This window comes from Onychomys torridus, chromosome 21 (genome assembly GCF_903995425.1).
Source record: "Onychomys torridus chromosome 21, mOncTor1.1, whole genome shotgun sequence".
Taxonomy (NCBI): Eukaryota; Metazoa; Chordata; class Mammalia; order Rodentia; family Cricetidae; genus Onychomys; species Onychomys torridus.
In genome coordinates, this window is record NC_050463.1 from 43,299,242 (window position 1) to 43,323,635 (window position 24,394).

General features: G+C 41.0%; 1 protein-coding gene across 2 annotated transcripts in view; it reads left to right on the forward strand.

Annotated features, from left to right (window-relative positions):
- Nbas (NBAS subunit of NRZ tethering complex) overlaps positions 1 to 24,394 on the forward strand; it is a 288,955-nt gene that overhangs the window by 49,539 nt on the left and 215,022 nt on the right. For both annotated transcript variants that reach the window (XM_036170649.1, XM_036170651.1), the window contains exons 14-22: positions 7,145 to 7,208; positions 11,017 to 11,210; positions 12,795 to 13,052; positions 14,512 to 14,637; positions 16,463 to 16,614; positions 19,227 to 19,367; positions 19,613 to 19,691; positions 23,621 to 23,725; positions 24,074 to 24,210. In XM_036170649.1, coding sequence (XP_036026542.1) covers positions 7,145 to 7,208; positions 11,017 to 11,210; positions 12,795 to 13,052; positions 14,512 to 14,637; positions 16,463 to 16,614; positions 19,227 to 19,367; positions 19,613 to 19,691; positions 23,621 to 23,725; positions 24,074 to 24,210 — 1,256 coding nt within the window. The remainder of the gene's footprint in view (positions 1 to 7,144; positions 7,209 to 11,016; positions 11,211 to 12,794; positions 13,053 to 14,511; positions 14,638 to 16,462; positions 16,615 to 19,226; positions 19,368 to 19,612; positions 19,692 to 23,620; positions 23,726 to 24,073; positions 24,211 to 24,394) is intronic.

Consider the following 24,394-nt stretch of genomic DNA (forward strand, 5'->3'; position numbering starts at 1 on the left):
AAAAGGATTCCTTTTGTTTTCAGAATCCTGTAGCCCCTGCTCTCCACTTACTTAGGACCTGAGGGCAGTTGCCTTATGTCTTTGCAAAGGCAGTAGAACTGACATGGAGAAAGATGGGGCGCTTTCTATCTTTTCATTTCTTGAGATAACAAGTTCTAAGAAGTAGATGAGTTTGTTATTTTATCAGGTGGACTCAGCCATTTCAATTTATATTTATAATGGAAAGATAAATTAAAGGTATAATTTAAACTTATAAAAGGAAAGTCAGATGTACTAGTGGGGAGTATTATGTATTATGACAGAGTAGAGATTTATTATTATTATTCTTTAATATTTTATGTGTATGAGGTTTTTTTTTTTTTAACTGCATGTATGGATGTGCACTGTGTACATGCTTGGTGCCCACAGAGGATAGACGAGGGCATTTGGATTTCCTGGAACTGGAATTAAGGATGGGTGTGAACTACCACGTGGGTGCTAGGAACCAAACCCAGGTCCTGTGTGAGAGTAACAGGTACTCTTAACTGCTGAGCCGTGTTTTCAGCCCTAATGTTTTTATTTTTGTGATAGTCTTCCTGTGCAGTCTTGGCTGGCCTGGTGCGCACTGGATAGAGCAGGGTGCACTGGACCCTCCAGCGATGGCCTTGCCTCTGTTTCCTCATGTTAAGATTACAGGCATGAGCTGCCGCTCTGACTGCTCTGCTCTCCTTATTAGTTTTTCAGTATGCATCTTTAAGGAGCGTTCCCACCACTTACTTCTACTGCCCCCCCCCCTTCAATTTAATGTGGGGTCCACATATCTCCCACCCTCCCTTTGTCCCACCCTGTGTGAAGAGATGATTGTGAGCCTAAAACCTAGGAAACACATAACAGGGCACATTGTTTCTGTATGTTCTGAAACCACAGCTCAGTAGAGCTTTCCTCTTACAGAGCCTCAGTGCTTTAAATGTCTCTGTTAGACACACAGCCTCCACTAGGTTGCTGTGAAATGACTGGCGGTGTGAGTATAGCCTAATCTGATTGACACTCAAATCCTGTTGTCTCTGTTTCCTGAGGCCCAATACAAAGTTCCTACTTTGCATTATTCAGAGAATCCCCAAATGCAGCCTGTTTTCCCTAGCTGTCTATATGTGGTTGAAAAATGCTTGGTGTCGAAGAATATTATTTGAAGGTGTGTTACTTTTGTTGATGTTGCATTTGTTTAACTCTGTGAAGCTGTGTTACTGTACCTGTCTAAAATACCTGATGGTCTAATAAAGAGCTGAATGGCCAATAGTGAGGCAGGAGAGAGAAACGGGTGGGGCTGGCAGGCAGAGAGAATATACTGGAGAAATCTGGGAGAAAGAAAGAAAGTAGCCAGAGTAAAAGGAGGAGGAGGACTCAGGGGCCAGCCACCCAGCAAGTTACAGAGTAAGATTTATAGAACTAAGAGAAAGGGAAAAGCACAGAGGCAAAAGGTAGATGGGAAAAGTTAAGGAAAGCTGGCAAGAAACAAGTCAATCTAAGGCCGGGCATTTATAATTAGGAATAAACCTTTGTATGTGGTTTATTTGGGAGCTGGGTGGTGGGCCCCCCCAAAAAGAGCAAAAACAAACAACAGCTTGGCTTCTTTCATTTGGGAGGCTCATGATCGCTCCATATTTGGGAAGTATCTTTTTAAATGGTGAGGTTTTGAACAGTGAGGGAACCTCAGCTTTCTGTCTCCTTACATTATATTCTTTCATGTAATGGAAATATTGACCAGCTGACGAAGCACTCTTAATGTGCCATCTAGAATCTCAAACATACAGTTCATGCACTATTAGTGGTAGAATTAATGTGCTTCTTTCTGTGTGTGCCGATATTCTGAAGGCCTCCTTGCCTCTTGTGCTCCTTATGACATGTACTCATCACTAGTTGCCAGTGAACGCCTCCCAGATTCTTCTTAGGTTTTAATAGTGAGGCTATTAAAACTTGAAATTTGCTTAAAAACCTTGAAATCTGGGAATGAGTAAGTGTATTTATCTGTGCAACTTTAAATACTTAATTAAGTAAAATAATGGGCAGGAAAGATAAATTTTCCAAAATGGGAGATGTATACAGAAGAGATGAGTTGAGGCTAGAACTTAGTCAACCAAGTGAGTCTTTAGACCACAGGTGCCCCAAGCATCCATAAGGCAGTGGGGTAGCTGCTGCCACATCTTGACTGGTGGATATCCACTCCTATGGCTCTGACCCAGTGCTCCCCTGTGGGAATCTGTCGGAGTCCAGCTCCGAACTGTTGAAGGACTTTTGGGGGGAGGAGAGATGACTGAGGAAATGACAGATGGAAAAATAGAAAGAGACGAAGACGGAAAGAAAGACAGACATAGGATAGCTTGGGGAAGGGCCCTGGGTCAATACCCAGCCTCCCAGAGATTTAGTCCAAAGGGCTTTTTATAAGGGGCAAGGTAAAAGACCTCCCCCTTTCAAGATCAAAGCATAGCACACAGCCAAGTGCAGACCCTTCCAAACACCTGGTAACCACACTCGTGGCCAAATCATCCCAGTATGCAGCTCTGCTAGGTAAAGCAAGCTCAGATTCTGACCTTGATTAAGGTCTCACTAGGAAGCCTCTGTGGGTCACCATACTCCCTCCAAAGTCCTCTGTTGAGTGTGTGTGTCTTCAGTCTGTGTTAATCATGGGTGTTGTGTCTGTTAGTAGGAGTTTACATGTGTGTTTACATACCAGTTTCTTCTCATGTATCTTGTGTCTGTTTTAACAATTTGCATTTGTTTAGTTACGTGCTGGTTTCTTCTCAGGTGTGTTGTATCTGCTATTAATAGTTTACACTTTTAAATACATGCCAGTTTCTTCTGCTTTGGTAAGAATGGTTCCCATTGAACACCTAAGTAAACCAGAAATAATAGATCTTGTGTTTACACAACTGAAAACCAGGACCTTTTTGCTATCATAGTGGGCATTGTGTAAATTGTAGTGTCTTTTGCTGAGGGACAGGGTTTTGCCACAGTTACTGAGCCCAATCCTGCATCAGTTGCCAGCCCACTGATGTTTAGAGACACAGTATCCTCCCTTTGCATTCCAGGGCTTAGCTTCAAAAAGAAATTTTGGTTCAAATTTAGAAACAGCAAAGTAATTTGCTTTCTTATATATTTGTTTGTTTGTTTCCTTTTCATCAAAATCCTACTGTCAAAGTGCAGAGCCCCCTGCTTTCCTGTCATCTTGAGTCTGGTCAGTCTACACTTCTGCTCCGTGTACCCCTCTACCTGTTTTGTCCATTCTTTTCGACTGTGTGCTCTCAAGTGTCACTCCATCACAGACACTCCTGGGAGCTCCAGCTCTTCAGACCCTCGGGATTCTCAGTGCGTTGTCTCTGGAGGGCCGGGGAGCACGAAGGGGCTGGGCACAGTGTTCTGCAGCATCTCCAGAGTCAATCAGACATTTACACTGTCATGAGATGGGCATTTGCTTTGTTATGGTTTATGCACCAGCTGAGCGGTAGGGATAGCATCTGGTTCTACTCTTTGTGAGGTCTGTGCTCTTCCTATGGTCTTGTAGGAAAACATGTATTTAAGAAAATGATGGAAGAAAAAAGACTCACTCATCAGGCTAGTGAATGCCAGAACTCCCAGCATACTTCTGTGTTCACAGCATTTGTCTTGTTCTTACTTGAGGAACATTCTGTTATTTGACAGGTCAGACTCATATGTGACAGGTTAGGAACTCCCAAATCACTCTTCCCAGTTATTCTGTCTTACATCAGTTCATTATTTGGTCATCTGTTTCCTTGCACCTGGCAGATTGAACACCGGTTTCATCACTGCCCCTCACATGTGCTTCACTCTTGAACTGCTCGTTAGCATACGCCAGGTAGCAGAGGAAATAATTGAGGAAGTCTTTTTCTGGTAAACGCTTAGCTTTGTTACGGGAATCTGGAGCGCTCGTGACGTCGATGGCTTAGAAAAGGTGAAGGTGGTAACTGTTGTATCGTTTGAACAACTGACTTTGTCATAGTCTCTCACCTGTGTCCTGGAAATGGTCACTCTAGCTTGTGTATTTTGCACTGAGACTTTAGTATATGTGGTATTAAAACCTGGTGCACTACAGTGAACACAACAATGATTAGCTGTAACTGTTCCATAAAATGGAATAGCTTGTTCCTATAACCATGGTAACATCATCATCAAACCATGATGTTGAATCTCTGCTGAGATCTGCAGTTAGAAACATGGTAGGTGTCAGTCTGTGCCCGTAAGATAGTCAGAGTCTTGCCAGGACAATTATAGAGAAAAGAAATTAAAGTAACATTTTAATACTAAAAAGAAAAGCATTGTTGGGGAGGAGAATTTTGGAACTAAATTTGCACATTGAAGCTTGGCTTTTTACAGAGCAGTTGGGTTTATAACAAATCTATTTAGTAAAAAAGTGCTTTTATTCCCATTTTAATAGATGTAAAACAGTGCAAAAAAATGAAAACGCTATCACTCTGTGGTGAAATCAAGATTCCATCCTTTTGTCGGAATGTTGCCTAGCATTGTTTACATTTAGAAGTACTGACATGTGTTTGAGCAATTGAGGTACTAGCACATGAGACATGTACTCAAGGAAGGGCTATCTATCACCTTGCAGCCTGTGTGGGTGTTACATGCTGGTGTGCACTTCATTATTCAGATACTGAAAGTTTGCAAATGCAGTAGCCACCAGGGTGGGGCATAATACTGTGATTTACCCGATGTGTGAGTGTGTGTGTGCAAAATCACTGGACTTCCTTTAAAGAGGAGTCCTAGCATGGCTGGACTCTTCTCCTTCCTCCAGCAGTCACCAAGTGAGTTTCGTCCAGCAGGCAGGGCAGAGCTTTGCCTCCCTCTTTGGCTACGTTAGGGGAGGAATGGACAGCCCAGTGAATGAATCGATAATCGATTATATGGTGTACATAACATAGCCAGCTTATAATTGTCTGAGAAGGAAACAGTGTTACTACTGCCCCGTACTCCTTTACAGTCCTTTACCAAAACTGTGGATTCAGCTCATTTGGGGCTTTCTTCATGCAATTTGCCGCTGTATTAGTTTTTATAATGTACTTTGTGTGATTGAGTATTTTCTCCGTGAAGACTAATGATTAGAGATAGTTATGGGAGTGCCTATTCTAATTTACTTTGTATCCAGTTTTGAGTTGATTAAATACTTTGGCTTTCATTGTCAGTGTGAAATATCCATCTGGCTGGAAATCTCTGTATTAAATTTGTTCATGTCTAGAAGAGAGTAAAATTGCTTCAATAATTTTCATTTCAAACATTTCCCATATGTTATGTTTATATCTTTACATCTTGTTTTTGGTCTTAATTTTTCTCTGAAGTTTTATTACTTTCCAACCTATGCTTGTGTGTAGGTGGAGAAAGTGAAATGGAAGCTTAGCTTTTCCATTTTCATTTTATTTCTCTTTGACACAAGAGTAGGTGTTAGCCTCACCCTTTTAAATGAGGAATCAATGAGGGGCGAGTGGGAAGATGGAGCTTACGTGATGAATTCTGTTAGGCTCCCAGTTGTTTTCACAGCTTCACTAACTGTGGGCTTGTGTGAATCAGCCCCGGGTCTATTTCATTTGCAGCTCGACCACGGCCTTTGCACATTAAACACTAATAAATACGTGTACAGTGAATACATACTTGAAATATTGCTCCTGTTTGTGGGAACCTGAGTCTGATTCTGGTGGTTAAAAAAAATCAGGAAACAAAATCCTTAAATCTAAGAAAACATTGTTTTAGTTCATTATGTCAGTGAAACCTGTCTATAAACAAAACATGACCGTGTTCCTAGAAGGCCATCTGGTTGGGCCACTGCTGTACTGCAAAGTGCTGTGTATTTGCTTTTTGCAGACATGAAGTAGAGGGAGTGTGTTGGGGCGGAAAAGGTATGATTCTTCACCTCACTGGTGCATTCATATAAGGGTCACACAGACTTGTATAACAAAAGTTAAGTCTGGCAGAGAAAAGCAGAGCACATTTTGTTAATCAATGACTTTGTCTTGCAAGGGAGGAAAAATGTGCTGTATTTGGAGAGAAAAAAATACTGGTTTCTGTTCTCAAACAGGCTCTGTAGGCAGATTCTGGAAAGCTGATTTTTATCATTCATTTATTCTCTTTTTTGCTGGTTTTTGTTAGTAGTTCCCAGATCTCATCCTCAGGCCTTAGAGCACGTCAGTTTCTCTGCTGCCCAGCACTGGGTGCCAGAAACTGTGGGACTGGAATAAGAGTGGCAGTTGATAACTCCTAGGACAGCCAAGCAGAAATGTGATTGGACAAAAAGGTTGTAATCTAGAGTAATAGGCCACGGGGCATGCCAGCAAGGACTCTGTGTTATCCTTCGTGGTTTCTCTGTTGACCTCCTCCACCAGGTCTGTGTGTGGTTAGACCCAGGGGCAAGAGTCTTTACAGGTGAGGAACCCTGTAGGCTGTATGGCTCTCTTTGGAGTAGGAGCTCTAATTTCCTGCCCTCCTTGTGGAAGAGGAATTCTGGTTCCTGTGACTCACTTTTGGGGAGAATGAGAGGCTGGGATAGGAGAGCAGGAGAAGGTCCGAGACACATTGTTTTAGGTGTCCATCAGTTCAAAGTCACCATCCTAAGGTGATGTGCCTTGCAGTGTGGTGTTACATTCTGAGCTCCAACAGGTAGAAAAAGAAGGGAAGGAAGGTGGCCCCTCAGGCTGTACCCATGCAGTACTAAGAGCAAATGTCCTGTGGTGTGCTTCCTTGTGGGCTGTAAGCATCTTGGGGCTGCTGCCCTCCGCACATCCATCTGCATAGATTACAGGGTTTGGAGTACACCCAGGCAGTGTTGACTCACAGCACTTAGCTATGACCCCCTAGTGTGGGGCGTGTACATAGAATAAACCGGCAGTGTGGCTAGCTTTCATTTGTTTCAGGTGCCTGTTTTCTGGCTTATCTTTTCTGTGCGTGTTGAGGCATACATAGTTCCTGTCTGTGACAGTAAGCTCCGTGACATTTGTTTCCCCCAACTGCTGTGCTGAGGAAGACTTGGATTGGAACAGAGATTAAGGGACAGCATTATTTCCATATTAAAAAAATATTCCTGGGTCTTGATGAGTGTCTCATAGTTTTTTTACATGTCTGACTCAGTAAATCCTGTACACATCTTTTTATTTAGCCAGGCCATGATGAGCTGAATCCTGATTGGAGGTTGTCTCCTGAGAAGAGGAAGAAAATAAAAGGTGAGTGGATATAAGAGATATGCCTGTTACAGCTTTACAAGTTCCTGCTTATCACTTAAGTATTCTTTAGATACAAAAAGCCCCGAGAATCTCCGGCTTCACCTTGGAATTACTGTAGAATTCTAGCAAGGCATGTGATATATATATATATATTTTCATTTTTGCTTGTTTGTTTGATAGGCTTATAGGTCTTTCTCTTTGAATTTTTATACATTTCTATATTTGAAATAATTAGTTTTTTTAAATGAGCAGATATCTGTAAATGGGGAAAACCAAGATTTACTATTAAGTGAAAGTAATTTTTTAATAGTAGATGAAAACAAATGAGAACTCTTTTGATTTTTTTTTTTGCTTTCATGTGCTGTTGAATCTGGTTTCCAATTTCTTTATGAAGAACTTCAGTTTATAGTTTTCTCTTTTGTCCATCCTACTGTGGTTTGTTACCAGGCTATTCTGGCGTGATAGAATACGTTTGCTGCTGCTGCTTTTTTCCTTTCTGTATTACGGAGTATTTGGAGGAACGCTGATGTTTCCTCATTTAAGGCCTGGTGGGATTTGGCCGTGCCTCGCTCCCATCCTGGGCGCCTGAGGCTCTCGGCTCTGCTACAGTCCCGTGCAGTGAGGTCGCTTCCGGTGCTTCTGCCTCTCCATTGAACGGTGGTGATCACGTAGGGATTTCTCCACTGCTTCTCAGTTTCCCGTGGTTGTGACTTGAGGTTTTCAGCACATTGTGTCCTGATTCTCTGGGTTTTGGTGGTCCCTGTTGCAATGCCCGTCCTATTAGTTCTAGAGTTGTTCAGGTCTCCTTCTTCTCCTTTGGGTTAGGTTGGCTAAGGTTTGTCGGTTTCGTCTTTTCAAAGAAAACTCTTGTCTCTTTGACTCCTTGTATTGCCCTATTAGTCTGTACTGCATTAATTCTTGAATCCTTGTGAACAGTCGTCTGATTGTGGGTTTGGCTTCTTCTCCCCAAGATGTTAATGTTCCCTCTTGTTGGTTGAGATCTCTGTGAGTTACAAATGCAAAAGCCGAAAGCTATAAACTCTCCTCTTCATAACAACCACCTTTGCTGGATGCCAAGGACTCTAAGTTGTGCTTTTATTTTTATGTGATTCTAGGAATTTAAAAAATTTCCTTTCTCATTTCTTTGGTGGTGCACTTATCCTTCAAGAGTGTTCAGTCTCAGTGGATTTTGTAGTCTGTTGGTTTCCCTTGCTATTGAATTTTACCTATTCTCCACCGTGATCTAATAAGATGCAAGAATGATTGTATTTCCTATGTTGTTTTTTGGGAAGATTTGCTTTATGGCCTAAAGTGTAATCTATTTTAGAGACAGCTCCATGGGCTACTGAGGAGAATGTGTATTCCAGAGTTCTTAGTGGACACTTAGATGTCTGTTCATTATATTTGGTATGGTGTGAAGTTTGACTCTGGAGCTTCTGTCTTAATTGTTTTTGAAGGTGTGTTCCTGGATGATCTGCCTATCAATTAGAGTGAAGTATTAAAATGGTACGCTGTTGAATCTGGACCTGTCTCATCTGTCTATTGTCTAATGGTTTTATGAAGTTGTGTTCACTAATGTTCAGTTCACCTACTTATAATTGTTACATATTCTACATAGATTGTTCCCTTTATTAGTATATAATAGCCTTTTAAAAATTTCTGACTAATTTTGGCTCAAAGTCTCCTTTGTCAGAAGTGAGCATAGTTATTCTTTTTTGTTTTAGATCATAGTAACTTTAAACCTTTTACTATCAGTCTGTGTGAGTGTGCCAATGAGATGTATGTAGACAACCAAATGATGCATCTTGGCTTTTAATCCAGCTACTGAGTTTTTAATTGGAAAGTTAAGACCATTTATCTTTAGTCATTTTTAAATGATTTATTTATTTGTATTGTATGCACATTAGTGTTCTGCCTACATGTATGTCTGTGTATAGATGTCTGGAGTTACAGACCGTTGTGAGCTGCCATGTGGGTGCTGGGAATTGAACCTGGGCCCTTTAGGATGAGCAGCTAGTGCTCTTAACCTCTGAGCCATCTCTCCAGCCTCTATCTTTAGTCTTGTTATTAATAGTGGCGTGCTGATTGGTGTAATATTGTGGGTTCTTTACCTGGTTGATTCACTTACTGTTAGATTTTCCCTCTTCCCTTCTTCATTTCAGGGATTTATTGAGTTGGACATGGTTGATTCTTTCTCCTCTTCTCATGGAATTTATTCTTTCCTATGTTCTTAGGATTAAAACCTCCCTTATGTGTAGGTGTCGACTAAGTACCTTCTGCAATACTGGCTTGGTAGGTAGGAAATGTTTCAGTTGACACTTAGCTTGGAATGCCTTCATTTCTCTATTGAGTGTTTTAGAGATGACTTATTGGCTCTAGTAGTCACAGTTGGCAGGTATTTATTTTAAGGACTTCTCATATCCTATTGTTCTATTCTTTTTGTTTCCCTGCTGAGAGATCAGACATACATTTTGTCTTTTGCCTCTGGGAGGGGAGTTTTTCTTCTTGGAACTTTTAATACTGTTTGTTTTTGAGCATTAGCATCTTGAGAACAATGTGTAGTGGAGTGGGTCAGTTCTCAGGTCAGGTTTATTGGGGTTCTAGCTGCCTCTGTGCTTGTATTCATGTCTTTTCCCTTTTGGGATGCTTTCTGCTATACATTGACTGACTAGATTTTCCCTCCCCCTTCTGCCACATGGGTATTTATGCTTTGTTGTTGATCATTTCCCAGGGTTCTTGCATGTTGTAGTCGTGATTGTTTATCTATTTTTCTTTTTATTGATGTCTGAATGTAGTATTTTCCTTCCAGCTCCTGAGAACCTAAGTCCCAGATGCAGGCATGAGTCTAGAAACTTAGTTTAAACAAATTGCCTGGGGCTCCCATCCGAAGAAATGTGTTAGGGTCTTTTTGTTATTGTTGTTGTTTTTGTTTTTTAAATTATGAGTTGTTTTCAGTCTCACTAACTAGTTTAAAGATCTTTTCTTTTTGAGTTTAAATATGCTTTAAACTTTATGACTTACTGTTATAGGCATCATCATTAAGCCATATCATATCCATTATGAAATAATCACCATTAAAATAGTGCTATGAAATTATAACAAAATATCATGACATTTCCTTTTAAATCCCTCAGTGTGGTGAACCATAATTTATTTTAGTATCAAAATTCTTTATTCGTCTTAATTTTTTTGTCTGTTAGTTAAATGTTTAGGAGCATATCAGCCCTGGAAGCTGTTATTTTAAAATATTATACATTTTTAATTTTAAATATCTCTGTCTGAAAATGATAGTACATTTTCTAAGCTCTTTTATAATGTTGTATATGTGGGATTTATATACATCTGCTTTTCAACTTACCATGCTGAAAATGGTTACGTATCTCTTTGCTGAGAATGTAATTATGTTTTTGGTGAGTTATGTCCTGTCCTGTGTCCTGTGGCATCACCCCCACCTTCCCATTTGGGTTCTAACCCAGGCTCTTACAAATGCTAGGCCAGAGCTCCACACTGAGCTCCCGTTGTCAGCTGTGTGTCATTGTTTTGAGGAAAATGATCTTCATTTGCTCACTTTTATACCTTCATAGCTTTGCCTGATTGTTGACACTTAGGCATTTCTTGAATGAATTACTGTACCTTTTCTGTCTTTACCTGAGTAAGAATTTGAATGAATGATGGTTTCAGTTGCATTTTTAAAGGCATATTTGAAGTCCCTCAAATATGAAATAACTTGGAGTTTAAAATATTACATTAAACATTTTGCATCTAAACCACATTTGCAGATGTATTATTCAGTTTCTTTTCCCTTTAGATAAGGAGTCCTTTTACCCATTGATTGATGTTAACTGGTGGGCAGATGGCGCAGTGACCTTGGCTCGATGCTCTGGTGCATTAACTGTTTCGTCAGCCAGAACTTTGAAGAATTTACTGGGAAAATCCTGTGAATGGTTTGAGCCATCGCCCCAAGTCACTGCTACCCATGATGGGGGATTCTTAAGTTTGGAGGTGAGGTTTCTCTCTTTGAGAGTATACATGTGCAATAAACTATTTGGCTTTTCATTTGTGTGCAATGTAGTTTTGTGTTTAAACAGAAGTCTGTTATTGAAATAAAATATTGAGTATAGTATGAGAAATCCCATCATTTATAAATTAAATGCATTACATTACCAAGAGAATAAAGAATATTTATAACTATTTTGTTTCCTTTAAAACATTTCATCTTTGCTGGACATGATAGATTTTTCTTTACTTCTTATTAGTCATATAAAAATATAGAACGCTGTCATTACTTCCTGGTTAGGAACTACTCAATGTTGAAGTTATTATTTCCTCAAAATACGGTAACCTAAAGTTTTATTCTTCTTTTAGAGAAAAGTTGCTTATCATGATGAAAGAGTTGAAAGGCCAGGCTGGTTTTTTTAAATAGCTGTGTTCGGTCATTTAGAGTTCTTATTTAATTCTTTCAAGGGCCAGTCCTCTGAAGCTTTACTTTTAGGTACAGTGACAGATATTCTTAGGTTTGAAGTTTAATATCCAGTCAATGATCTTCCTTACAGAAATCCATGGTTTCAACTCCAGGCCAATTCTCTAAAGTCTCATTGGAAGTTATCTTAGCAGCCAGGCTTTTAGCCTCTGCGTTTGTGATGCTGGTGGGCAGGGAGGGACATCAGAAGGCTATTCCTAGCAAACGAAATAAATGCCTCTGTGCCTTTTTCTAAACTGTCTTCCTGTTTTCTACAGCAAGTACAGACATATTTGTGGGAGTCCAGCCCCCACCTTTTGAAGGGTTCTTTTTTTTAATTTTTAATTTTTTTCTGAGACAGGGTTTCTCTGTGGAGTTTTGTTGCCTGTCCTAGATCTTGCTCTGTAGACCAGTCTGGCCTCAAATTCAGAGATCCGCCTGGCTCTGCCTCCCGAGCGCTGGGATTAAAGGCGTGCACCACCACTGCCCTGGCTTTTGAAGGGTTCTTAGGTGGAGGAGAGAGGAATGAGGAAATACCAGATAGAAAGAGAGACCTAGATGATGAGAAGAAAGACAGAAACACGGGATAGCTTCCACAGGGCCTGGATCAATACGCAACAGCCTTGAAGGTTTATTCCAAAAGCTTTTTATAACCTGCTGAGGGGAGAGGCAAAAGACCTCCCTCTGCTAGATCAAAGCACACTGTACAGCCCAGTGTAGACCCTTTCAAACACCTAGAAACCACACCTGTGGCCAAATCATCCCTTTATGCAGCCCTGCTGGGTAAAGCAAGCTCAGATTCTCTGACCCTAAGTTCTCACTAGGAAGCCTCTGTGGGATCCCACACATGTGAAAGAAACTCATTCCCAACTGTTTTATTTCTGTGAAATAATTGCAGATACTTATAGTAATGTTCTGTTATTAAAGTGATTTTCAGCTTTAAAGTGTTGGAAACCGCTTAGATGTATATATCTTAGGTCTTTGATTTGCCTTGTTTCCTTTGGATCCATTGTGAATGACACATAATGAATCAAACCAGAGTATAATTAAAATAATTTTTTCTTTAGCTCTGAAAACTCTGTCTTTAGTTTCTTGTCATTAATTTTACATCTCCCTTTTCAATTTAGTGTGAAATTAAACTTGCCCCCAAACGGTCTCGTGTGGAGATGAGGGCTGGAGAGGAAGATGAGGGAGAAGAGGATTCTGACTCTGATCATGACATGTCTGCCAAGGCTCGATATTTTGGTTACGTCAAGCAAGGCCTTTATTTAGTGACGGAGATGGAGAGGTTCGCACCTCCCAGGAAACGGCCACGAACTATCACTAAAAACTACCGCCTTGTGAGTCTTCGCTCCACAACTCCAGAGGAGCTTTATCAGAGAAAGGTGAGCTGTCCTGCAGTGCTAGCTCCTGTTTACTGCAGAGCTGTACTATTTCAGGAACAAAAGGAACTCAGAGAGGCCATGTCAGATCCCTGACATGTCAGAAATAGCACTTCTGTAAGCTTTGAGAATGAAGCCCTCTTTCTAACTGAGTAATCAAAATCAACGCAATGGATACTGAACTCAGAGGCTGGGAGATGGCCCAGAGGAATAAGTGTTAGTACCAGAGCGTAGATGCCAGCACTCAGCTAAATGCCAGATGGGCATGTAGCCTGCCTGGGACCCCTTTGCTCCTGAGGTGAGACTAGAATCCCCAAAGCAAGCTAGTTAGCTAGAGTAGTCGAATCACTGAGCTCTGAGTTCAAGTGAGAGACCTTGCCTCAGAAGAAGACATGTCTCCTGCTTTGGCCTCCACATGTGCCTGCATGCATGTATGCATACTGTGTGTGTGTGTGTGTGTGTGTGTGTGTGTGTGTGTGTGTGTGTGTGTGTTTGAGTTGTTCCATGATGCATGTTTGGAGGTCTGAGGACAACTTGCAGGATTCAGTTCTCTCCTTCCACCGTGTGGGTTCTAGTGATTAGACTCAGATTGTCAGGCTTGGCATGAAGCACCTTTATTCACTAAGCCACCTCTCCTGGTCCTCACCTGACGGTTTTTGCTTTGGTAAAATGGCAGGTGTCAGCCTTGGTGGTTTTGAGCCAAGGTGCCCCAAGGTGGGTGAGGCAGACATGCCATGCAAACACAGTGGGCTGTGGCCAAGGGGGCACAATGGAAAGTAACTCACATCATGCAGACACTGCACCCATGTGGAAAGTTTTATTAGGAGAAAGGAGGGGGTAGAGAGGAAAAGCAGACAGGGACTGAGAGAAGAAGAGAAGAGAATGAACAAAAGGGAAGAACGGGAGAGAGGAGGTGTGCACCAACTCATGGCAAGAGAGCGGAAGGAAGAGAGAGAAGGGGGCGGTTAAAGGGGGCTTTATGTAGGATGACATTGTCAGGCCGTTGGGTGGCCAGGGGCAGGTCTGAATGCTATCATTTGCTACCTCTGTGTGCTTGCATCTGTCTCTCTTACCTGTTCTTAAGTACAGCTCTCTACTAAGATTCCAGATGCTGAGGGAAGCATTCAACAGTTGGCTTGGAAGTCTGTTTGGCCAACACTGCCTCTCAGAGTTACTTGCTGTGCCCTGGCAATATTTTGAAAGACTGTTGACCTGAGCCAGACTGCAGCCTGCCTCTAGTCTCAGGTTTTGCCCCCATTTGACTGTATAAGCAGGATCTTTTCATCATATTTGTTAAAGCACTAAAGGAATTCCTGATTTACCTGCTTCTCAGAATGTCTATGAGCTTCTGGTAACACTGCATGTGTATTCATAACTTGTTGCATAGGCCAGGCGACTGTCTTGATCCTTCCTCTCATCAGAACGGCCTCATGGGTAATTCATGTCTGTTTCTTTGACAAAGATTGAAAGTGAGGAGTATGAAGAAGCCTTGTCTTTGGCTCACACGTATGGCCTGGATACCGACCTTGTCTATCAGCGGCAGTGGAGGAAGTCAGCTGTCAACATTGCTTCAATTCAGAATTACTTGGTATGTGTAAATAGTCATGGTGACATGATGAAATCCATATTTATGGATTATCTTTTGTATAGAGGGTATTTCACACTGCTAATTTCTGTGTAGGTAAGGAGTGCTATCTTGGAAAATTCTCAGAACATCTTTCTTCTGTAGCAGGATTTCGATGCCAAAGATGTACACTTGCTGATAAACCAATCATCTCTGTGATTATTTCAATGATTGAAACTCTCTTCACCCACATTGGTCAGGCCTACTTAAGAACCGTGAGGAGAGTCTCAATGATGAGATTTGTGTTTCTGGTAGCCAGAGATTAACGATAAAGGGGTAAAGAGAACTTGAAGGAATACCTTCAGACCAAGAGACTGTTTAGGAGAAGAAGGAGTAGTTGGGACAAATTGCACAGAAGAGAAGTTCCAGGATTGTTTTAGACCAGGGCTGGTCTCTAGTAGTTAGAGATGGAGAGAGAAGCTGGATGTCTCCCACTTGGGTGCCAGTGACCTGAGGTGGTGTTCAGAAAGTCCAAGTCTTAACAAGCAGGACATGCCCCAGAAGCAGCATATGGATTAGGGTTGGCAAGTAAGTAGGGACCATGGCCAGGATTGGCAAGAAACACTTTCCAAAGAGCAGTTTACTCTGACTTTGTGTGGTTGAGTTAGTGTGAACCTGTATAGTGCCTCTCATAGTCCAATGAAGATAGAATCATGGTGTGTGGTACTTCCGTAGTTCTGTTTTGAGTCTAAGCACTCTTACTACTTTGGAAAACGCCCTTATGTTACCTCTCTGCCTTATATTCTCTCTGTATGACCAAAACACAATCTAAGGGCAAGTACAAAAGATCTTTTTTATACTTCTAGAAAAGAGTGCTAGAGCTTTGTGTTTCTCTGTGGCTCATTAGAATTAAATAGAATGCTATTGCAGCTCTCTTGTGTGGACCCAAGGCCCCCCCTGCACTCCCAGTTCTTTCCCCACCCCTCCAAGCCTTTTCTTCTAGCCCATTTCCACCCCTTTGTGACTCCCACTGACCCACAGAGCTGCCTAGCTGTCCCCATGCTAGGCTGGCACTCAGACTCAGGGATCTCTGGAGAAGAGGAGGAGGTGGAAGACTAAGGAAATAAGGTTCTTCCAGACACCACAGGACTGATTCATGTGTGAACTCCCAGACGTGTGACAACCATTCGAGACCTGCGCAGGTCTAAACCAGACAGGTTCTTAGCACTGAGAAGGGGAAGTAGACACAGAGTTCCACCCCTAACCAAGAAGTTCTTTGCAACTGATAGCTGCTGGGAAAGGGAAAACCAATTTGCTCCAATGGAATGTCACTGAGTGTATCAGCCACACTCTAGGGCGGGCCCCGTGCCCAGTAGTAGTTGGCCAACACATAAGGGACTCCTTTTTTTTTTTTTTCCCATGTAGTGTTTGATTTTGGTAATTTTTGTCTTATTGGGCCCATCACCCTTAGACAGAAGGAGAGAAAGAGCAGAAAGCTGAGTAGGGAGGTGGGGGCATCTGGTAGGAATTGGGGATGGAGAAACAATATGATGAAAGTATATTGTATGAAAAAGTTCAAACAAACAAACAAACAAACAAACAAACAACCAAAAAGCCTGAATGCTGTTGGGAAGCACACCTCCCATATCCAGCTGTGGTCACCTATAGTGAATTGAATTAGTGGTTTTTAGATTGACATCAAGGAGCTACCTAGGACCAAATTCTTTAATGACCCTAATATAAAACGTCTAGTTATTATCTGTAACTATCTAGTTATTATCTATAATTCAGGTTTTATATGATGCCCTCTGTTCTTAAATGCCTCTGTTTATTTTTTCTTTTTATGTAGAGTAAAATTAAGAAGCGGTCCTGGGTTCTCCATGAGTGTTTGGAGAGAGTTCCTGAAAATGTGGACGCTGCCAAGGAGCTGCTGCAGTATGGATTGAGAGGCACAGACCTGGAGGCCCTGGTGGCGATAGGGAAGGGGGCAGATGACGGCAGGTTGGTTTGGGAGATTGACTCATTGCAAAGGTGATGCGGAGGAAACGTAGGCTGAGGCATGGGGTGGCCGTTAAGCCACACTGCTGAAGCTGTCACGGGTGAGCCGTGCTTTCTTCCTTTCAGTGAAATAAGTTTGTAGCTAATGGTTTGGCGCAGAGGGCATGTCCGGCTCTACACACACTTACTAAATGGGCTCCGTGCCACTAACAAGGTGGCTTTACATGTCAGCCTGTGGGGTCATACCAAGTACCTGTAGTGTTTACTTGCCTTATGAAAGTACCCACAGATGTTTAACACTAAATGCCAGTTAGTAATAGTTAAATTGTAGGACAGGCTATTGCTTGCCATACATTTGGGACTTTGTTAAGATATAAACGATAGTACATACCCAATAATTAAATAATTTTAACGAGACTTTTTTTTTTACTATGTTAAGATTATAAATAATGTGATATTCCTATCTATGAAATGCAAATCAAAAACCACAGCAACTTATGATTTAAATCTAGTTACAGTGGTTATCAAAAAGACAAAAAAATGACAAGTGTTAGTGAGAACACAGAGAAAGGAAAACTCTTACACTATTTTAGCGAGAATGTAAATTGATATAACCATGGAAAATGAAATGTAGGTTCCTCAAGAAATTCCAAAAGAGAAATGCCATGTGATATAGTAATTCCGTTAATGTTTATTTATAAAAAGGAAATGGAAGTGTATATCCCTATTCAAACAGCGTTGCTCACTATAGCTAAGACATAGAATCAACTAAGACGTCCATCTATAAGTAAGCAGCTAAAGAAGAAGTAGCATATTCATTCACACAATAGAAGACCAGAATCACTCTTTGACCATAAACCATAAAGGCAGGAGCTGAAGAAATGACTCAGTGGTTAAGAGGACCAGAGCTCAGCCCCAGACCCACATTGTACACCTCACAACTACCTTTAACTCTGCTTCAGGGGGATCCAATCCCCATGTGCTCAGGAGCGCACACACACATAAAATAAAGACGTCTTTAAACAACGAACAAAAGAGTGCTTACTGCTTTTGTAGAGGCCCTAGGTTTGCTTCCCAGACCCATATGGTGACTCACAACTGCCTGTAAATTCAGTTCTGGTATCTGACACTCTCTTTGGCCTCCAAAGGTACCATTATATATGCTAATGGTATATAAATGATGCAGATGCTCATACATATACATAAAAAGGACAAAGGCTTATGATTTGTAGCAATGTAAATGGAACTGAGTATCAGTCACAGGGCTAAGTGAATTAACTGATGCTGTATGTGGTCGTACTTCACAGGTGGAGTATAAAAAAGCTGAGCTCTCTTAACCATTGAACAGACAGTGGGTACCAGAGCATCAGGAAGGGAAAGGGAGATGAGAGGTTGTTTGGAAGGACCAAAATCACAGCCAGGTTCAAGGAAGGAATGTCAGTGTTCATATTGTATTGTATAATTCAGAAAAAATACAAAGGATGATTGATGTTGAATGTTCTCATCACAATGTGAAATACATGTCACATGGTGGAGAAGTTTCTTGACTTGATCAATACACAGTGTAGAAAGGTACTATGACCTGAAGTTCCCTAAGAAAGCTACATTTGTGTGGACAGTTCTACAGACTAACCGAATGGAAAGAACTTCCTGTGATTGTGGAGGGTAGCGTAGTCCAGATCCCAAACCTAAGTTATTTTGGGCTATCTTTAGCTCATGTAAAAGCCATTTATCACCCACCTTTGAGTGTGATGTAACACCCATCCTTTGACTGTCAAGTAAGAACTGTTTTATGTTTGGTGTAGTTGTTTTTATCTCTATTGGAGGCCCACCACCCAGCTCTCAAACAAATCACAAATGGAGGCTTTTTCTTAATTATAAATGCCTGACCTTAGCTTGGCTTGTTTCTTGCCAGCTTTTCTTAACTTTAAATTATCCCATCTACCTTTTTCCTCTGGGCTTTTTCCTTTTCTTATTTCTGTATATTTTACTTTTACTCTTACACTGTGGCTGGCTGGGTAGCTGGGTCGCTGGGTAGCTGGGTGGCTGGGTGGCCCCTGGCATCCTACTCTCCTTGTTTTCTTGCTCCTTATTTCTTTTTCCTAGGTTTCTCCTTCTATTTATCCTCTCTGCCTGCCAGCCCTGCCTATCCTTTCTCCTGCCTTGCTATTGACCATTCATTTCTTTATTAGACCATCAGGTATTTCAGACAGGCAACATAACACAGCTTCACAGAGTTAAACGCAACATAAAAGAATCTAACACATTTGTGCATCATTAAACAGATGTTCCACAGTACAAACAAATGTAACACATCTTAAAATAATATTCCACAACAATTGGGCGAATGTACCCTGATGTTGACCCTTTATGTTTTTCTAGGTAGATAGCCTTTCTTTGTTGTAAATGTCTGATCACTCCTTATCCTCATTACTTATTCCATGGTTATAGTGAATGAATCATGCTGTTGGCAGAAGTTTAAAAAGATATTTTTTTCTGTTTGGGTGAAAATTAACTTCGTTGAATCTGTATAGGAGGAAGCATATTTTCATTACATGAAAAAAAAAAAAAGGACCAAGCTAATAAAAGTCGACTGAGTTCTTTTCTCTTTCCAGATTCACGTTACCAGGTGATGTGGACATTGACAGCATCTCCTATGAGGAGCTTACCCCACCTGACAAAGAGCCTGCCAAGAGCAAGCGACAGAAAGAGCTGAAGAAGAGACGCGAGCTCCTCAAATTAGTGAGCTTTTCAAAGTACGCCGTTCATTATTGCTCATTGGGAAGTCAAGTCTCTGGCCATTTCCCGGTGCTCTTCACTGTGCGAATCACTGAGATTCTTCCTCGTTGAATGTGTTACCGTGTGTTTAGTCCTCATGATTTTACATACAGTTCTAGGAGCTGTAGACGGAAGGGCACATGGGTTATTTCCTTGCTGTTTTGCCTCCTAGAGAAGTGAACGTCTGTACATGTGAGCAGCTCAATTGAATTCTTCCACACAGGTTGTCCCTGGAGCAAAAGGAACTGTGCCGTTGTAGACTGAAGTTACTAACCTTCTTAGACCGGCTTGCAACATACGAGGTAAGGAGTGGTTTTAGCCCACCAGTTACTCTTGTCATCTTTTCTGACACATGCCCTCGATGCCCTACTGCTGGCTGTTTTGGTCTTTTGAGATTAAAAATATGAGAAAATTAATTATTAAAAAATAAGTCCTTTATTAGACTGGTTTTGGTAAAAACTGGAAATTAAAAAAGATCAAAAGTTGTTCTGTTAGACTAGAGGATATTTCTGTGCACATACTCTTTCTAGATTGAAAATCCTTTTAATTTACTACTTGTTTATTTCTAGGTAATGGCACAGAGTTGATTCTTGTGTGGAATTTCAGGACATACTGAGTGTCGATACTTACAGAATGAACATTCCCACCCACTTTAAAGATTTGTTATTGAACTGAGTTTAGCTGACTGATCTTTGATCTTTTGTACAGCCATTCTTGGGTTTAATGACAGTATACGTCTTTGTTCTCTGGGAACACAGCATGTATGTCCCCCACGCTGAGCATTTTGTTAACATAGTATTGTACCCGTTTAGATAGTGTTAGCCATGGAAGTAGAAGCTGGGTATCTGGTGGTCCATGCTTGTAATGGTGGTAATTTGTTGGAAGCTGAGGCAGGGGAATTATCTTGAGTTTGAAAGCAGCTGGGGCTGTAGAGTGAGACTTTATTTCAGAAGAGAAAAGCCAAAAATACCAAGTGGAAATGAACTACTTTCAATGACTGTGAAGAGTGTGTGTGTGTGTGTGTGTGTGTGTGTGTGTGTGTGTGTGTGTGTGTGTGTTTTATGTCATCCTCTTATCTAAAGTTGCTTTGGTTTCTTCTTGTTCCATCTGGGGCTTTAACCCAGAGTCTCTTTTGTGCTAGGCAAGTGTCCTGCTGTTTAGCAGCTGCTGAGCCTCTCTTCTGTAGCTGCACTCTTGGCCTAAGAATGCTGAAGGCATTTAACACTCCTGACCATGCATGCAAACCCAAAAGGCTGGGATTCCTCACGCCTTGAAATGTTATCAAACAGCCCCCCCCCCCCCAAAGAATGTAATTAGATCCCTGTCTCCTCTCACCAGGCATTGAAAAAAAGCTGGGCATGGTGGGAAGCGCTAAGTACTCACTCAGTAGGTAGAGGCAGATGGATCTGTGTGAGTTTGAGGCCAGCCTCGTCTACATAGTGAGTTTCAGCACAGCTAGAGCTACAGAGTGAAACCCTGTCTCAAAAACCAAAGAAGGGGGAGGAGGTGGAAAAGAAAACACTAAAACTGAATTCGTTCTGTGACTGTTAAGAATGCATATATAGGGTTGGAGATTTAACTCAGTGGTGGAGTGCTTGCCTAGCAAGTGCAAGGCCCTGGGTTCGATCCTCAGCTCAAAAAAAAAGAATGCTTATATAGTCTACATGAGAAAGCTATGAGGAGTTCTTGAGGAGTCCCTGGGCTGCCGCCGCCGCTGCCTTGGTTGTTGGACAGTCACATTCCTTTAAAGCGTATCCTTTCCATTCCAGTTCTGGTTCATTTTGAGGTACTATTAAGACTAAACATTGGAAACTGCCTATGTCTGTACAGTATGGTTCGTTGTTTTCATAATTCACTTTCACTTTATTGGATGATAGCGTCTTAGAAAAGATACTTGCAATGGTGAGTCTGACTGTGCCCTGAACTTTCTTTCATTATTCCTTGGCTATTGAGTACTGATCCCCATATGACACTAGTAATCGTATTATTACATTATGATAGTGACCTTAAAGTACTTTTGAGACCACCCTCTTTTAGGAAATTAGCCTTTTTATAAAGTAGACGTCTTGGACAAACTTGGCTATTAAAACTGTGTAATAAGAATCTTTGGCTATCATACTTGCCAGTTACATAGTGTTAGAGATAGGCTTTGTGTTTTCATCATTGGGCATGGCTAATTTTTTAGTTGCATGCAAATATAAAAATGAATTCATTTACATTTTACCTAGGTGCTTCCTACATGCCAGCTATGATGCCATTGCTGGACGTAGGGAGACATATGAGCAAGAATTTTCATGGAGTCCTCAGGATACAGACTTTTAGTGAAGGTAATGGTGTGAAGGCTCAGTGAATCAGAGAGAAAGCACTGAACTCTAACTGGAGATGCCAAGAAGCTTCTATAAGGAACTCACTATGAACTAGTTCTTAAAAAGCAAAGACAAAAGAGACAGGAGGGTAGAATCAGAGTTTTGTCTTCTTTGTTTCCTTAATTCCAGAGTTCAGCATGGTATCTGATTCATTGTAGACCTTGTAAATACTTGTTCTAAAATACCTTTAAAATTACTCTCATAGTCCATCAGCCAGTGTCTAGTGTACTTAGCCCTGATAATTTGATAATTTTCTAGCAGTTCTTTGAGGCCATCATTGCTATCTGTGTGTACGTGTGTGTGTGTGTGTGTGTGTGTGTGTGTGTGTGTGTGTATGTGTGTGTGTGTGTGTAGTGTGTATGTGTGTGTGTGTGTGTATGTGTGTGTGTGTATTTGTGTGTGTGTGTGTATGTGTGTGTGTATTTGTGTGTGTGTGTGTATGTGTGTGTGTGTGTGTGTGTGTGTGTGTGTGTGTGTGTGTGTGTGTGTGTGTGTGTGTGTGTATGGAAACTAAGACTTAGAGGAGCTGAGTAGCTTGTCCAGGAAGCATAAGCAGGTCCCACTGACTAGGAGCTTGTGTTGATAGTTGGAGTGCCAGACAGAGGCCTAGGGCATGATCGAAGATGGCTGGAGGAAGGGACATTGTTTGTATGTTAACTGATCAGTAGAGGGATGAAGAGGAATTTATTGAGAGAAGGAAAAAGCCATAGAAGTAGAGTTGAAATGGGACCCAGAACATGGGCAGAGTTTTGAGATATCGAAGGTTGGCCATCCGTGAGGGAGGGGGAATCATATCTGTGCAGATGTAGATAGACTTACAGTTTTGGTAGGTTGGAAACTGAATTTCCATCAAATAGTACCAATTTAAAATGAATGTTTTCAGCTAAGAACGGTGGCTGAGGAACATGATGGAAGTTTAGAAAATCTGTAAAAGTTTGTAAACACCTGGGGAAGAAAAGCTCATATAAGCAGTACCCACTCTCCATTTGAACACTTTCCTTTTAGCTTTGTTAGAATTTTTTTAGCTTTTTGTTATAAAAAATTGAAACTTGAAGAGTGGTGTAGAGGATAGTATGATGAGCCCAGAGATGAGCCTTCACAACCTCCAACATTTTCTACGTGTGTCTGTTTTACAACCTTTAGGTTTTACTTCCCCACATCTGCCTTCTTTTCACTTAAATATTTTCATGAAAATCCCAGAAATGTTACCATTCTACCCATGTGTCCATATCTCTAACTAATTTGGACTTTCAGAAACTACAATGGCATTATTATTTGTAACAAAATGAACCCCGTTTCCTCCTATCATCTGATACCCACTTCATGTTCAGAAGTCTCTGGTGCTGGACAAATGCTTTGCAAGACACACTTGGCTCATTCTTACTGGTTTATGAGCTGGTTGAAGGCAGGGGAAATATGCTACTGCTGTATCTCCAGTGCCTCTCACAGTGGCCTAAGACATGCATGGTGGACACTCAATCCATCTGTGTTTCCTGAGTGAATGAAAGCCTCACTTGTATTAAACACCACTCACTGTAACAGTGGTAAAAATTCATTCTCATCTAGAGATGGCCATAACAGTAGCCATGGTAACTGTTGCTCATCTGTTGTTATCATGTGGTTTTCGGTTTTTCTACAGAAACCAATTTAATTTTTCACTATTTCATTTATTTATAGACCTAAAATGTTAATGACACTTATAAACAAATATAACCCTTAAAAAGATAAAATACTTAAGTTAGCAGTTGGTAGTTGAAATAAACTAATTTGGGCCTTATTTATTTTGGCAGGCAGAGGTATAATGGATTTTAATATTTTCTTGTCACCCATATTTAAAAGCCTGTTTATTGTCACTGTTCCTTCAGAAAATCCTAGGGGCACCTCATGCATCTGAACAGAGATATGATGCTGAATTTTTCAAGAAGTTCAGAAGTCAGAATATTGTTCTCTCAGCAAGAACGTATGCTCGGGTAATTGCTTTTTGTAAATAGAGTAATTATGGTTATTAACACTAAATCTTGGAGCTGTGTAGTTAATGGTAGTGCATGCATATACTCTTACACTCTCTTCTCTGTTGTAATATTAACTGTACAGAAAATGGGCCTATGTTTTGAAACTGTCACCGTTAGAGTTTTAAAATAAAGAATTTTATAGTGTTAGATTAAGAAACATGGAAATAAGGAAAAGCAAGGGATATTTTAGAATAACTCATCAGAACTGTATGCAAAATGCAGTTTTAAATTTTGAATGGTGTCATAAAAGTCAGTCCTTTATTTCTAAAGTTCTTCAAAGACTCTTGTGCCTTGCCTGTCCTACAGGAGAGTAATGTGCAAGCCCTGGAGATCCTGCTGACCTACCATGGCTCCGATCTGCTCCCTCATCGCCTTGCCATCCTCTCCAACTTCCCAGAAACCACCTCTCCACATGAGTACTCAGTTCTGTTGCCTGAGGCTTGGTATGCTACTCTGTTTTATCGATTATGATTGTGAGCATGTGTGTTTAATGGTAGACACCTTACATTTCAAAAAGTAGCCTTTTAAAACTTAGTTAAAATGAACAAAAATGATTTACCAAATAGGATCCCCTTCATGTGGACTCGTTTTCTTCCTAAAATCAATGCTTAGGCTGACAATGCCTGC